The sequence below is a fragment of the Electrophorus electricus genome, chromosome 19 (genome assembly GCF_041902795.1).
Source record: "Electrophorus electricus isolate QZ-2024a chromosome 19, ASM4190279v1, whole genome shotgun sequence".
Taxonomy (NCBI): Eukaryota; Metazoa; Chordata; class Actinopteri; order Gymnotiformes; family Gymnotidae; genus Electrophorus; species Electrophorus electricus.
In genome coordinates this window covers 5,386,652-5,402,500 of record NC_137515.1, presented here as the reverse complement: position 1 = coordinate 5,402,500, position 15,849 = coordinate 5,386,652, and the positions used below count along the sequence as shown (strand labels likewise).

The 15,849-nt window shown below is 47.0% G+C and overlaps 1 protein-coding gene across 3 annotated transcripts in view; it reads right to left on the bottom strand.

The window, feature by feature from the left end:
• Positions 1 to 14,409, bottom strand: part of efnb3a (ephrin-B3a) — a 32,354-nt gene extending 17,945 nt beyond the window's left edge. The window contains exons 1-3 of one of the 3 annotated variants that reach the window (XM_027015302.3): positions 13,569 to 14,397; positions 13,258 to 13,480; positions 3,844 to 4,139 (exon numbers count right to left, since the gene is read on the bottom strand). In XM_027015302.3, the coding sequence (XP_026871103.2) occupies positions 3,844 to 4,139; positions 13,258 to 13,406 (445 nt within the window). In that variant the 5' untranslated portion in view covers positions 13,407 to 13,480; positions 13,569 to 14,397. Of the gene's footprint in view, positions 1 to 3,843; positions 4,140 to 13,257 lie in introns of all 3 variants that reach the window. The other 2 variants (XM_081702144.1, XM_081702142.1) reach the window with 2 other exon arrangements.
• Positions 14,410 to 15,849: the final 1,440 nt, after the last annotated feature.

Below are 15,849 nucleotides of genomic sequence, written 5' to 3'. Positions count from 1 at the left end.
TCTGTCCGTCAAAAGGGCCTTTATTCCCTAGACGTGATGTGTTTGAGTGTGTGAAGTGTTTGTGTGTGCCGCTGAAAAAAGTCGGAGAATTAGTGTTAACACTTTCCAGGGACAAGTGGAACTATCTGAAGTTCAAGTCCGCATGTGACAGTCACAGACGCAATTTGCGCTGGAGACGCTGGGGACATGTGCCCTCCACCATGTGCCCTCCACCATGTGCCCTCCACCATGTGCCCTCCACCATGTGCCCACTACCATGTGCCCTCCACCATGTGCCCTCCACCATGTGCCCTCCACCATGTGCCCTCCACCATGTGCCCACCACCATGTGCCCTCCACCATGTGCCCTCCACCATGTGCCCACTACCATGTGCCCTCCACCATGTGCCCTCCACCATGTGCCCTCCACCATGTGCCCTCCACCATGTGCCCACTACCATGTGCCCTCCACCATGTGCCCACCACCATGTGCCCTCCACCATGTGCCCTCCACCATGTGCCCTCTACAAGATGCCTTCGTTTCATCTATTCAGTAATAATCCAAGCAATAATGTGCTTGATTTAGTCAATAGCACCAACATATGTCAAAATGTTTATATTTAATGGCACATGATGCTGAGAAAATAAACATGGCACAACTGAGATTTGATGAAATGAAAGAGATAATTGTTGATTCCAAATAAAAAGAAAATAATTGTACTACTAATATATTTTTAACCCATAGTGCTGATATTTCATAGCCATAAGTCCTTTTGTGAACCTCTTGCTTTCTGTCCCAGGGCTAATTTCTTTTCATTGAACACACGTGCCCGAGGACTTGATTTCTTAAAGGGGATATGAATTTGAGGGGCAGCTGAATTGAACACGCACCTCACGTTCTTGTTCTCAGAACTTCAAAGCAAAGCTCTGCCCATAGTGATAGTCACCAACTCGTGTGAGTCAATGAGGGTGTTTTGGTATGTTAATGTATCTCTATGTGTCTGGTGTGGGTTATCATGCCCAACAAATTTAAACATTAAGAGAGTTTGCCAGATTTAAGGTGTGTGTGTCTCCCTCTCTCTCTGTGTGTGTGTGTGTGTGTGTGTGTGTGTGTGTGTGTGTGTGTGTGTGTGTGTGAAGCAAGCTTGTAATGGCTGGGTGTGCAGCTGCAGAAGGTTAATGAATTGCCGTGTAAAATCTTCCCCTCCCAATTAGTCTGAGAGCCTTACAGCATGACCTTTATAAGGGGGATGTATAAAGCACGCACGCGCACACACACACCCACACACACCCACACACACCCACACCCACACACACACACACCCACACACACACACACACACACACACACACACACACACAGAACAATTGTGCTGTACTGCAGGGCCTTGGACTGACCCAGTTTGGGAGGGGTGTCATGTCACTTTCTGTTACTTATAGTCATGACCCAATCATCTCACAGTACATGTCTCTCACTGCAGAACACACACAGACATAGAGACACACTCATACACACACAGACACACTGACACAGAGACACACACACACACACACAGTGTTCTGGGCAGGTGAAGGCAGCATTTCATATCCTCTCCATAAAAGTGAACTGAATTGAATGTCACTTTCAGGAACTCAGGAACAAGCATATACAAGCAGCGGGGCTGTTAGGGGTTGTGCTATGTGCTGTTGGGGGTGCGTTAGGGGTGTGTTATTGACTGTGTAGGGGGTGTGTTGGGTGCTGTGTTAGGGCCTGTGTTGGGGGCTGTGCTAGGGCATGTGTTACGGGGCTGTGTTAGGAGCTGTGTTGGGTGATGTTAGGCATGTTTTAGGGGCTGTGTTGGGTGCATGTTATTGACTGTGTTAGAGGTGTGTTGGGGCTGTGTTAAGCACAGATAGGGGCTGTGTTAGGGACTGTTAGAGGTGTTTTAGGCCTGTGTTGGGGGCTGTGTTAGGGACCATTAGGTGTGTGTTACGGGTGGGTTATATAATTATGCATAACAGAAATGGAATTCAGCATCAGAGTCTAGATATGTTACAGAGGTTTGGAAAAGTCTGGCTGCAGTAGACAGTTAGGAACTGAGTCTGGATATGATACAAGGTTGTGGAATAAGGTCTGGATGTGGTTCAGCTCCACAACATGAATGTGGAGTACAGGTGTTTAAAAAGACCCTGAACACACACCAGTGAATCTCACACGGTTGCATATCTGTGGTTAATTGATTGGCTGGATGAAATTGACTGAATGAGCAGGGGTCTATAGGCAGTATGTGCAGACACCAGTAGAATGAGCATAGACTAATGGAAATACACACACACACACACACACACACACACACACACACACACACACACACACACACACACACACACAGATCATGTTGTTTCAGCTTAACCTTGATAAATAAACCAACAAGTAGTTTTTAATAATTAACAACCCTTTACCATAAACACTTACCCAGTGCTGCATTCTCTGTCTCTCATACACACAAAGAGGAAATATCTAAAAAAACACATTACTACCATGGACAAATGAGAAAAAAGAGAACTGAGCCAGCTCACAGAATCGCCTGCTAACACGCCTAATGCTGTCAACATTTGGAAGCCTTTTAGAGTGATACATACACAAACATTTCTCCCTGGCAGAAAATGACTGAATCATGCATGTGCATGTGCATGTGCGCGTATGTGTGTGTGCGTGTGTGCAGATGGGATTGTGCAGCGCTGTTTGCGAGCAGCTTACAGCTGTGCTTGTTTCTAGGCTGCCTTTGAATGTTTGGCTAAAGTGCTCTTTTGGGAACTCTTAGCACGCAGCAATCAAAGTTTCTATCCAAAGAGCTTCAAGCGCTCGTAGCCTCACAAAAGCTGGGGCTCAGGCACTGTATCGGGATGTGGAATACAGCCAGTGCAAAGAGCCCTATTCTCCACCACACACACACACACACACACATGCTAAACCCCCACAAAATTTGAAAACATAAGCAATTCAAACCTGTGACTGACTGAAAAATGTGCCATTACACTGGATGTTTTTTCAAGTATATATTTCAAGTCTATATTACTGTTTGTAGTATTAACACAACTGAAAACATTTAAGGCCTCTCTCTCTCTCTCTCTCTCTCTCTCTCTCTCTCTCTCTCTCTCTCTCTCTCTCTCTCTCTCTCTCTCTCTCTCTCTCTCTCTCTCTCTCTCTCTCTCTCTCTCTCTCTCTCTCTCTCTCTCTCTCTCTGCTCCAGCTCATTACAGGCATATTGTATAAATTATCAAATGCCACAATAGGTTAATTAAAATTATTTCCCTCAGGAGCAAACATACACAGCACATCACACCACATCATGCCCCCCCGCTTCACACAGACCCTCTCTTTTTATGTACACACAAATAACATACACTTTCACTTCCATCTACTGCGTGAAGAACTGGGTGCAGGGTATGGATATTAATGGATCCAGGTGGTGGCTCCATCGTCCGTACCATCAAAGTCCTTTTATTAAAGTGGTGATATTATGATAATGTTTTCAAACATGTCAGGTGTAAACATGTTGGCGGTAGCATTGTGACAGCGTGTGGGCATCGCTCAGTGTATCCCGTTGCCTGAAAAATTCCACACTCTTTATTTAAAGCCCAGACAGATTCCATGTTAACTGCCAGTCAGCGTGACACACACACACTGTTGTGTAACTAGGACATACTGCTAATCTTCCCATCAGTAAACTATTTTTTTTCCCAATAAAAGCTACAATTTGTGTTTAAAAAATGACATGCCAAATGTTTTCAGGTTTTTCCTACCATTGCAGGGCTATTAAACCGCCACAAATAGACCACATAAACACACACATAAACACACACACTTGCCCTCATCCTCACCTATGATGTAGTAGTCGTGAAGGTTTTTGAACTCGTGACCCCAGAGGTTAGGTGAGAACTCCTGGAACTTGATGGTGAAGCGCATGTCAGCGTTGGGCTTGTCACAGGTGAGGAGCAGGCTGGGTGTGCCCGTCACCTCACACCTGTCTGCTTCCTCGCGCCTCGCCACAAGGTACAGCTTGTAGTACTCGTACTCAGGGGTGGAGCGGGGCCCAGCCGGGCTGGAGCCGGGACACACCAGGTCCAAACGGTCTCCGATCTGAGGATAGAGGACGTAACCCCGCTCATCCCCAAACCTGCAGGGTGGCAGGAAAACACAAGACATGGTGAAAGGAGACCAAGAAAAACAAAGTAATGATGGTCTCCATAGAAACCATGATTGACAGGCTGATATTTGCCTGTGTGTGTGTGTGTGTCTGTGACAGCTAACTGGGTTTGATGCCAATCTGCCCTTTTATTCCCAGTGCATTTTTCCCCATACACAAACACACACGCCCTTTGGTGCTTGCAAGTGTGTGAGAGGGCGTGTGTGTGGCTGTGCGTGTTAATGTGATGCAAATGTGTGTTTGTGTGTGTGTGTGTGTGCACACACAGAACATTAATTCAGATATAAATCATTCAGATAATCAACAGAATTAAAGTGACAAAATTACCAGGGCAGAAAAACAAATCATCTGATGAACATGACAGATGTGTCCCCCTAAACAAAAGCAACAGCAATGAGCTCATGTACACTGAATTCCCCAGTGTTTCATTAACTATTATTGTTTTCCTCAACTATTCTCATGATCACACTTTCATATATGCCCAGATAAACAATTCGCTGTCCATGTTGATCCTGCTCTTACTCTGGGAGGCATCAGGGAGCTTGTGGAGGTAGAGGGGTGAGGATAGTCGTAAGAGCTGGAAGAAGAGTGTTTAAGTGTGACTTATGACACATGACATTACACATGAATTCCATTTACTCTAAATGTATCTAACTAATATTAATTGTTAAATATTAACTGTAATTGTACATATTCTATATTAGGAAAGTACAGCGTCTAAACCAACGTTAGATGGTTGACCCACAGTCTAACGTCGGGCGGTTGACCCACTGTTTAATGTTAGGTGGTTGACCACAGTTGTGATTTTAAGCACAAAGTAACTAAAAATGTCACTGTACGTTATTTCTGACCATTTTTCTGTCGTCTACCCAACTGGTGGGACTAAATAAGGTGAACGGGAACTTTCCCGAGTTTGTAAACAAAGATTACAACAAGACCATGTTGACGTGTTACATTAACCCCAGCCTGACAAGCATAATCACTCGATACGACAATAAACTATATGATCACCCAAACCTCATACACTGTGGTCTTGTATCCTTGACTGGGTAGAACATGTGACTTAATGACATGAAATTCTGCATGTATGTCTTGATAACTGACATTTTGCGCATGACAACTGACAAATGTATGCATGAGTTACTTATAGGTACAGTTTCTCTTTAAGTTTCTCAAATAAAGATTCAAATAAAGCTATGGGCACTTTACCAGTGGCCGTTTTGACAAATCATCTTCTCAGTCTACTATTCTGTACTATTCTACTATTATCTGGGATAATTTCTTTTGTATGTAGATTTTGCTCATATAAATGATACGAAGCTGATTACGTTGATTCTGCACTTGGAGTAGATTCCGACATTATTGGGGACCTTTATTTTGAAGGACCTTATTAAATCTAAATTACTGCGCATATGTATCCGCATTATGTAAGCATAAAAACTGAATAATACAATATCTTTGTGCATCTATGTATTAGCTGATTTAACTGTTAATGGAATAGGATCATCGCTGTGAGTTTTTTTTTTCCGTCTATAGGCGTCGACGATCCCGCCTGCAAATGCGTGTGTGCAGTTCTCAGAGTGACGGCCTTGCAACATGCGGCGGCAGATTTATTCGCTGGACGTGGGTCACTCGCACGGAGGAGGCTTGGGCTTTGAGAAGACGGCGATCTGCAGACCCTGTCGTTAAAGGCAGTTCAACAACTACTTTGGTAGAGCAGCAAGATTTACATCGCTGTCACAAACGACATCGCTAGACGTGGTTGCAATTCAAACAGTTGTGCGAATGATTACGTTTTAAGTAAATAAGTAAGACCCGTTCTCCTCAAACATGTCGTTTCCATTAATACTAATGCAACAATTAATATCCGTTAGCAAGAGCGAGCTTGTGCAGTGTAAAACACATTTATGAAAGATGCAAAATATCGTCTACTTATCGTTATTGACAAAAGTGGATTCACTCCGTTAATAGCCCCGTAGTTCTCTCTTTGAGACGCGTTGGCGTATAGAAAACCGCATGGCGTTTTCGTTTTGTGGCGAATCCATTTAACCACACCGCAGGCCACAATGTGACAAGAGAGGAGAGTCAGTCTTAGTGCTAGAAACTGAGATTCATTAATTAAAGTCAACGTGACAGAGCACATGGCCAAACATCCACTAGCATATGGGCATGTAGTCTTTAGCTACTCTTATGGCTCAATTAGTTGTCTGTCACATCACATGTACACAAACACCACCATGCTGTAAAACGTAAATGTAAAATGAGATTGTAACACACCCTGACCTAAATGCTCCTTCATTGTCTACATGCCTTTCCACTACTCGGTATCTAAGTGTCAGATTACCCCTCTGGCTTCTTTAATCGACCACTTTTTAATTTACGTGGAGCTGAGATGATTCATGCCGGCTCTTAAATCAGACACAAGTGGACGAGGTGTTCAGGGTGCACACTGCTGTATCGCGAACATCACACCAGGCGCAAGTTCTCTATTAGCACACAAACTAAAACCACCGACGCTGGATTAAAGGCTCAGTGCTCACACTGAATTTCATCTTTAAACGTGCACCTGAGTTTGCTGTGCAGGCCAGTGTTAATGTACTAGCTGGGAATAACATCCACGTAAAACAGACCACCCACTCAACAATCCCCCACCCCCACGCTAAACATCTCACCCCCAAACCCCCCCGCCAACACTGTAGATCCTCTCCCCACCACAGAGGTCCAAACTGTGCCCTGGTTAAAGACAAACTCAAGGTACTCGAATTGGAGGAGGTCAGCACATTCCAACCACTCACTGAAACACACAGACACACACACACGCAGGGGCTAAGGGCACCACGGCTGATGTCTTTAAACAGTTGCATGCATTAATCAAAACAATCTGTCACTGGGAATGAATCACACCGCACACATCCCTACGCACACGTGCGCACACACACAAGGTGTCATTAAGTGGGTGGCTATAATCAGATAGGCCACCGTTGCAGCATGCCGTAGTTTAATGAACACGACATGAGATAAGGTCTTCCAGACGAACACTGATCAGACGCTGTGGATAAATGATCAGGCAGGCAGGCAGACAGACGTTTGATATGCAAGCATCAGAAAGGCGTACCATGTCCTGATGGTTCTAACTACAGTGCGCAGAGTACTCAGAGACAGTGAGTCTGTTTTTCAGACTGGGGGAACGAAAAGAAAAAAGAAGGTAAGCAAGCGATTTTTCCTCCGCCCGCTGGGTTTGCTACAGGCCTGAGGTGATTACGTGCGCCTCAGATGTTGTTTTTTCATGGTAGGTGCTTTTAATCGACTCTCGAGAACAGAACGGGATCATTCAGAGCCTGGAGTTTAACCAGTAAACGAAACCAGAGGATGAGAAACACGGCGGATAAATCCAAACATATAAAATGCATTAGGAACGAACCTCGAAAACCAGGATAAGTGGCGAATTCAGGCCAAAAAAGCAGAATAGCTTCCTTTTCACGCGTACGGAGCGGCACGGATCAGCAACATTTATTGCTGACTAATGACTTGTGTTCCCCATAAGAACACCCCATAAATACGCCCCATAAACACACCCCATAAGCAAACAGGACACAGATGCATTAACAGCAGCAGGGAGGGGTTAAGGTTTGCCGAGTAAGTAGCAGGAATCCAGAACTAACAGAGGGGCCTGGTCAAAGGAAGCCAGTGGGACTTGCATTAAGAGGCCATGCCTCCTCCACATCAGACGGTCCGTCCCCGTCAAGTGCGACTGCTTCTCACACCTCGATTTATGGTTGGCTTTTAGAATTCCCGTGCCGTTCACCGGCTCCTGCGTTCGTTGTTTCACCAAAAAAACCCCATTTCATACCGGTCGAGGTTTAAAGCTGATTTCTCAGCAGCGTCTTGGGCAGGGGCGTTTTTGCAGAGAGCCTTCATGACTTCAGAAGCCAGCATTTGAACGCACTAAACCCACCCGCACTGACTCTGAGCTTCTTTTTTTTTGGACTTTCTGAGCTTCAGAAATGAATCCAGATGTCTGGAGAGCAGTTAGAAGGGATCGGCAGGGCACACAAAGTCAGGCAACCCTCCATCGTGCTGCAGCTATGTGGAAAATAAGATTAATCTGGAATATATATATATGTAGGGCTGTGTTATTGTTTAAATGCTTGTGTGTTGAACGTGGCCTTTAGTTTTTTTCTACGCTGGCTTGAAAGGATCTGCAGTGTGTGACCACAGGAGGAGAGTGTGATGGCTCCGACAGGATGTGCTGAGTGCATGGATTTATCGTAAGTGGTCAGAGAGCTTCGTTTCATGTGTTTATCAGTGGTGTTTAATTAGCTCTGGGCTGCAGATAGCCTGCAGATTCCTGAGCGCTTACCAAACTGCTCAGTGAAACCCTCTTATCATTCACACACACTGTAGCTTACACACACACACACACACAGGACCATGCACACTGGGAAACACCGGAGACAGAGAGAAAGAGAGAGAACGTGGCATATACGCACAGCGCCACACCCACAGTGCCACAGACAGGCCTGTGCGTGCAGACACAACCACTCGTGTAGCGTGCAGCAGGGTACTGCAATGGCTCTTCTCCCCTCTAACTGGAGCAGGGGTCGCTGTTTCCCGGTAACCCATGGGGCAGAGGCCGGGGGTCCTGAAGACCGTGCAGAGCCCGGGGGTGTAGGTGATGGTCAGCTGGTGAACTTGCCCCTGACTCCCAAAGCACACTCATCACAGCCAAATCAGTGGGATGATTAAAATGCAGTGCTAAAAACACCCTTCCCTTTGTTTGAAAGGAAAGAAGCAGCATAGAGGGGAGAGCAAAATAATTCCCTATCCCCCCCCTCCCTCTCTCACTCCCTCTCTCTCTCACTCTCCCTCTCCCTCTCTCTCTCTCTCATACATGTATGGCATCTCTTGGGAATTAAACCATTCGCATTCTCCTTAAAGTTTGTGAATAAAATGTCACTCAGTCTGTGCTGAACGTGTCAAAGATGGGGAGAGAGAGAGAGAGAAGTAGAGAGCAAATGAGGAGATTTGAATATGTAAGTGAAAAGGGGACAGCCATCATGAAGCTAGACAGTGAAGGTTAGAGATAATGAAATTTAAATTATTTGAGTGATAAATGGATATTTTATATCTGGCTTGTACAAACAAATACATGTCCTTACCTGAATCTGTTTGATTTCCACTAGGCTGTCATTCACATTGCTATAACAATTTGTCTTCTGCGGTTTGCCAATTACCTATAGACCATGCATGTTTGGCTATGCAGAATATATTATTCACGGAGCATAAACTTCATGATGACCAGGGGAGAGAGAGAGATGGAGAGAGAGAGAGAGAGAGAGAGAGAGAGAGAGAAGGAAAATAAGAAAGTGAGAGAAAAGTAGAGTGAAAGAGTAGAAGAGAGAAAGAGCATTAGAAATGGAATGGAGTGTGAGAGTGACAGAGAGAGAGAGAGAGAGAGAGAGAGAGAGAGAATATTATGGACAGGAACAATAATAAATTGGATGATGGTAAAAGATGACTGACAAGGCGAACAAGAATAGACACGAGGAAAATGACAGCATGTTGTGCGAGCGCTGCTCCGGGTGCAGTTGGCACACACACCGCACGGTTCTCATCAGGGTCACGTGAGCATTTCGGCGTCTGGCCGAACGAGCCAACGGCGGTCAGAGGCTCGAGCGCCCGCCAGACAACCACCTCCGAGACCTCTGAAACGAAGTCAGAGCAGTGGGGAAGATGATACCGGCATCTCAGGAACGGGGAACAAACTGAGACGTGCTTAAGCAACGAACAAGGAACGCGCACGTGTTTCCAAACAGCTTCTCAAAGGCCCAACATGGGACATAAAAAAATATCTAAAAACGGGAGAGAAACCAGACGCACGAAAAGAGTGTCGACCTCCTGAACTCCCAGGTCTCGGGTCTGAAGAATGATACTCACGTTTGATTAATTTACTAGGAGCCAGGGTTCGTTTATAAAAGACCGCGCCGAGAAGCTCCGCACGAGCAGGGGTTCCGCAGTGGCCCTCGTTACCTTCAGCGCGGGAGTTTGTAAAAACAGCCGACATTTAACGTTTTTTTTTTTTTTTTAAGTAGCTGCATACTTGCCGCAGGTGTGTCACCGACGCCGACAGCACCATCCTCGAACACTTTGAGAGGAACATTGTCAGAAATCTTGACGATTTGTGTCAAAGCCTTTGAGTGCCGGAGGAGGCTGAGACAGGCGGGGAGGCAGAGGTGGGTGTCTTGGAGGACCAGTCTACACTGACATACCAACATGCAAACGAAGCGACACTCAGAACTGTCTGCTTCGTTTTTGCGTCCCCATTTCTTAAGTGACTTTTTTTTTTTAAACCACGTATAAGCACATTGTAAGAGGACATGAAACAGGTCTGATCTTTTACTGCCCTGAAGCGCGGTTTCTCTCGGGCTCGTCCACAGCGCCTGGGATGGCAGGGAGTCCGTCAGCCGCACGCACCGGTGAAATGTTACTGCAGGAGTGACTGTGATGGGGGAAAGAACTATAAGACAAGAGAGGGAATAATGACACGAAGCGCGAAAGAGTGAAAAAGTATTATAAGACAAGAAAATGAAAAGATAACATGAACAGGGAGGAAACTGTAACCTTTGAGAATGTGACTGTGTGTGTGTGTGTGTGTGTGTGTAAAGGGTTGTAATCCCCTCATATACAGCTTTGCTGCCTGACTGCTGGTGGAGTGTTCCATTTGAAGGGCTAATGGAGGGGTGACACGCAGAGGATTATCCTCCCACACTCCCACCCCTGTAATCTGGGTCAAGTGGTACAATCCATTTTATACCATTATCAAAATATCTCTTTTTACTGTAATGCATTTACTATGGGTCATTACCTGTTGGGGGGGGGGGGGCAGTTAAATGATATTTGATTCAGAGTGAACTGCAACAGAGGAATGTCAGTGCTAAAGGCATTGTCAGTGTTTAAGGCGCCAGTCTCTCATTCCTTTAAGAGAGACTGCTTTAAGAGAGACTGATCTTACCTTTAAGAGAGACTGCACAGGCATTCCAGACACTAGGGAATAACAGCCCTGGAAATGCTTAAACAAGTACGAAAGAACAAAATCAGCTTACTACTACAGACACCTATGCACCCGAGAACACACACACACACACGCACACACACGCACACGCACACGCACACGCACACACACACGCGCACACACACACAAACATGTTAACTGTTCCCGGAGATGTCAGGATCACAGGCAGTTCTCAATAAAGCGTGTCTAAATGTGCTAAACACAAAGACACAATCCTTGTATGACTCGATAACAAGTCCCTCCCACCTCAGGGGCCTTTCCCCGGTAAGCTACGGTTTTTCAAACACCTCTGCCCCCACCCGTCTCCACCCTGCTCCACCCCCACAAGCCCTACACCCAACTCACAGCCTCTCCAGCAGGCCTCGCCTTGGCTGACAACCCCCCCAATCTCCCATCCTTAAAATGTTTTAATTTGAAACGCTTAACCCAGTTAACTGATTCTTTATCTGCCTCCAATTAGCAACTGATTCATTAAATATTGAGCGGCCTGTGAAGGATTAATTTTTAATGTGTGCATATGAGGCGAAGAGTTGTACAACAACTTCCCCTGGAGTGAGAGACACAGAGGCGGGGACAGAGAGACAGAGAAACAGCCTGCTTTCACGTACATTTATACTCCTTTAGCCAAACAAAGATAAATAAATAAAAATCCAGCCAAACAACCCACAACCTCAAACCGCTCCTCGCTTTCTAAAGACAGGACTCCGGTCCGTGGTCCCCTGGGTTCAGTGCTTCAGTGTCTCTATGTCTCTCTGTCTGCTAGCGCTGCGAAGCCAGCAGACACACTTCAATCACTCGAGCCACGTATTAACTTCTAAAAACGTTGGGAAACAAAGTCGAACACACGAATCAGCTACTGCTGGAGTCTTTCAGCTACGGGCAGTTTTCAACACTGCAAATAGCTCACGATTAGAATGCATATATGCGCCTGGGTCAGGGTGCCCATGAAAGAAGGACTGTGCATGCGTGCCTGCGTGCGTGCGTGCGTGCGTGCGTGCGTGAACCTGCGGCGGATGGCTCGCGCGTAAACACGTTGACCTTTTCAGGCAGCCAAGGAACATCTCACCCCTCACTCTGTCTGTGAGCCAAAGGCTCTTCGTCTGTGTGCTACCTTCACCTCCTCCGCTGTTCTGCCTCCATCTTGCCAAGGCGCACGCTGGCTCCTCCGGTCCACACCTGCAGTGAAGGCAGCCCCGCCCAGCCCCGCCCTGCCCCGCCCAGGCCGGGCTGGAGCACAAACCGAGCCGCCTGCCGGTGTCCGACGTTTCATCCGGGAGCCGCCTGATCGGGGAATACGCTCCTGCCGTCTGGACGCCAAAGCAAAGCCGTCACGCTCCATGGCGTTCCGGATGCTTTGTGGGGCCCCCCCGGGGGTCAGCTCAACACCGCTACAGGCTCCCACCCATGGCCAGCAAACAGAGAATGAAGCAAGAAGACCAGAGCAGGGCTGTGGGGGGTGCGCTGTGCCCCGCTGACCAGCAGAGTTAGCTGACAGCCCCCTGATCGAGACGCGCACTAGGGCATAATGTGCCAGGCATGGCCCTGATGCCAAAGGACCTCCAGAATACATAACTGCCAGAAGAAGTGTGTGTTTGTGTGTGTGTGTGTGTGTGTGTGTGTGTGTGTGTGTGTGTGTGTGTGTGTGTGTGTCTTTGCGTGTCCATGGAAAAACACATTACAACCAGCCGCAGGTCAATCTGAAACTCAGATGAGAGTTGTATAATAACAGGACTATCAGTTATTACTCACGCACTGGGCCTCTGTTGTAGCAAATTATGACTGTTTATTAGCTAGGTAAACACTGGCTGTGATTAAATTGGCACCAGGAGCTAAACAGTATTAAATATTTTGAATTCATGCACATATATGAACCTCAACGCTGGGTGTATTTTAAGCACACCAACTCGTAAGGAGAGATATAGAGTAAATAAACTGCACAAGGGAACACTGCACGAGTAATTCTGATTTCCATCTCCAGCTGAAATACACCACAGTGTCTGTGGCACTACCACGCACCTTCTGTTCAGGGAGTTCCAGTAGATAGGCTCCATGTTAGCCGCAGCCACTGTTAAGCACTCCGCGAGGAACAGGATGAGAAATCCCAGGCCGTTAGCCCAGTCCGCGAGCGCCATGGGAACCCCGGCAGTCCGTCTCGCGGCTCCCATCTCACTCCCGACGGACGATCGCGCAAAGGCGCGCAGACAAAGACTTTGCGGGAGAGCAGGGGATGAGGTTGACCCTTCAAAGCGCGAAGAGACGGCGTGACTTCAGCATCCGCATTCCAAAAAAGACATATTTAAAATAAGAATAAAAAAGACGTGTCATACAGGCAGAATTGAACACCAAAAGTCCCAAAGTCTTTGTTCCATAGGTCACACGCGCTTCACAAGTATTCACGTGTATTAACGGTTGTCGACCTCAGTTGGCAAAACTGCTGAAACAGCAGAGAACATTGCAAACCATCTTTCCAAGCGGCGGAACTCGGCGGAACCGTGCACGGCTTTTGGCTTTAACGCGAGTCACAGCCTTGCCCGTACTGCGTTCCCTCGGACTGGTGCGCACCGGCGCCAGTACGTCCAGCGCTCATACGTTTTCCACTACCAACGGCAACGGTCACGGCTCTTGCATGTAGTCCGATCTCCCTTAAACGAATTTCACAGCCGCCCAAGCAAGAAGATTCGGTCGAGATCTGCGATCGGTCCGGTTCTTCCGAAGACGAACAGACGAAGTTGCGCCGCACTTTCGCGAGTGGAGAAAGCGACTCGGATGACCACGACCGACACCGCAATCGGTTCCTCTCGCCGGTGGTGCGGGCTTAAAACTCCTACCGTGACTTACACGTAAAACAAACGCTTAAACGTCGGGTGGGTGTCGTTAAACCACGCGACACCAAACCAAACGACAAAAAAAAATTTAAAAAAAAATTGTGGAACATAAAGACAGCAATGACCGGAGACGCGCGCGGGTCTGGCAAAACCACAAAACGGACCTTTTCGGGATCTGGGTAATGCGTCGAAACAGCGCGCGCGTGTCTGTAGCACGTTCACATGTCCCAGCTTTGAGTGTCCGTGTGTGCAGAGCCTCGCGCTTGACTCCTGCGCGGTCCCAGGAGTGCGCGTGGCGGAGCGAAAGCGCGTGGCTACGGGACAGGTCAAACGTTAACCCCACTATCGCTAGAGTCACGAGCCACCCTCACAGTGGATGAAGATGAACCGAGTGCAATAATCGACCATAATAACCCCTGTCCGCCACTCCTCAACCTTTAGACTCTCCAGGGATTCATTTAGGTTATTTAATAACCGCGAAAAACAAACAAACAAACAAAAAAAACCCTTGTCATTCGGAAATTTTGCTAGGGATTCAAAACCTTTAAATTTACCCACTAAATCACTTTAATTTGCTCAGTAAACGGCCCACAGCGATTGCATTTTTCATAGTACGCTTAACGGCCCAAGGGAAACCTAACGGCATCTGCAATGCTGAGGCGGCCGCTCTTCAAACCCGCAGACATCCTTCAACGAAAGCCTACGGCACGGACGCCCCCTTGTGGACAACCATTAAAACGGCAATTGAATTGGAAGCACCAAAAATTCATGAACGTCAGACCGTTATTACAGTAAACTGAAATTAAAAACAAACTTTCATAAGAAAGAGGGGTAAAAACGTCGAGGACGGCTTTCGTGAATACGAAGCAACTCTAAAAGTCGAGGGATTTGAGCCGTGCGATAAGAAAAGAACCTTCTATCCAGTGAATTACGCCTGTCCCGTGTATCGGTGGCTACCGGATACTGTAAGCTAAGGCTAAAGCAAACAAACCACCACAATACACATATTCAGTCATAAGTGCTTTTATAAAACATACTAAAATAGGAATTCAAAGAATAATTAAAACCCCTAAAAATGAACAATCATTACTTAGCTAAACGACCACAATTAAATCGAAATTTCTCAGTATAATAGAAAAAATACTAAACGACTTTGAAATAAACACCCCGATTGAAGTAGCCTGCAGAAGGTGGTACAGTAGTGAGCGAGGCAAGGTATGGAGGGTATCAGCACAGTACTGAGGGCAGACCAAGAAGCACACAGCATGTCAATGCATAGCTGGAGCTCAGAGAGGGTGTGTGTTGGGGGGGGGGGGGGGGGTAAGTTCTACAGAGCTGGCAGCCAGTGACCCTAGAGGACTTATGAATTAGGTTGAAATACAATAGGAAGTGTGTGAGGTTTGGGTTCAGGGACAACATGAAATCCCAAGGTGGGGGGGAGAGGCAATGGAGAAGGATAAAGGGGAGTTGTTGTTTTTTCTGCGTTCCAGATTTGCAGGCTGTTGCAGACTGAGCAGATGAAATGACCCCCGTGACCTGCAGTGACAGCGCCTGAGCACAGGAGGCACTCGGGATCCTGCTGAGAGGGCAGAAGTCACGTGATTGTCAGGTCAGCCCGGACCTTTAAAGCCTTTCACTACACCTTCAATAGAGGTGACCAACTGCGGTTGGCGCGTTTTTCCCCACGTCACCTGAACATCTGCGTGTCGTTATTCCCCGGGCCCTGAACATCAGCATCTCCCGCCCCCACCTTGACCTGAACGTTGGCATGTCCTTCCCTGCA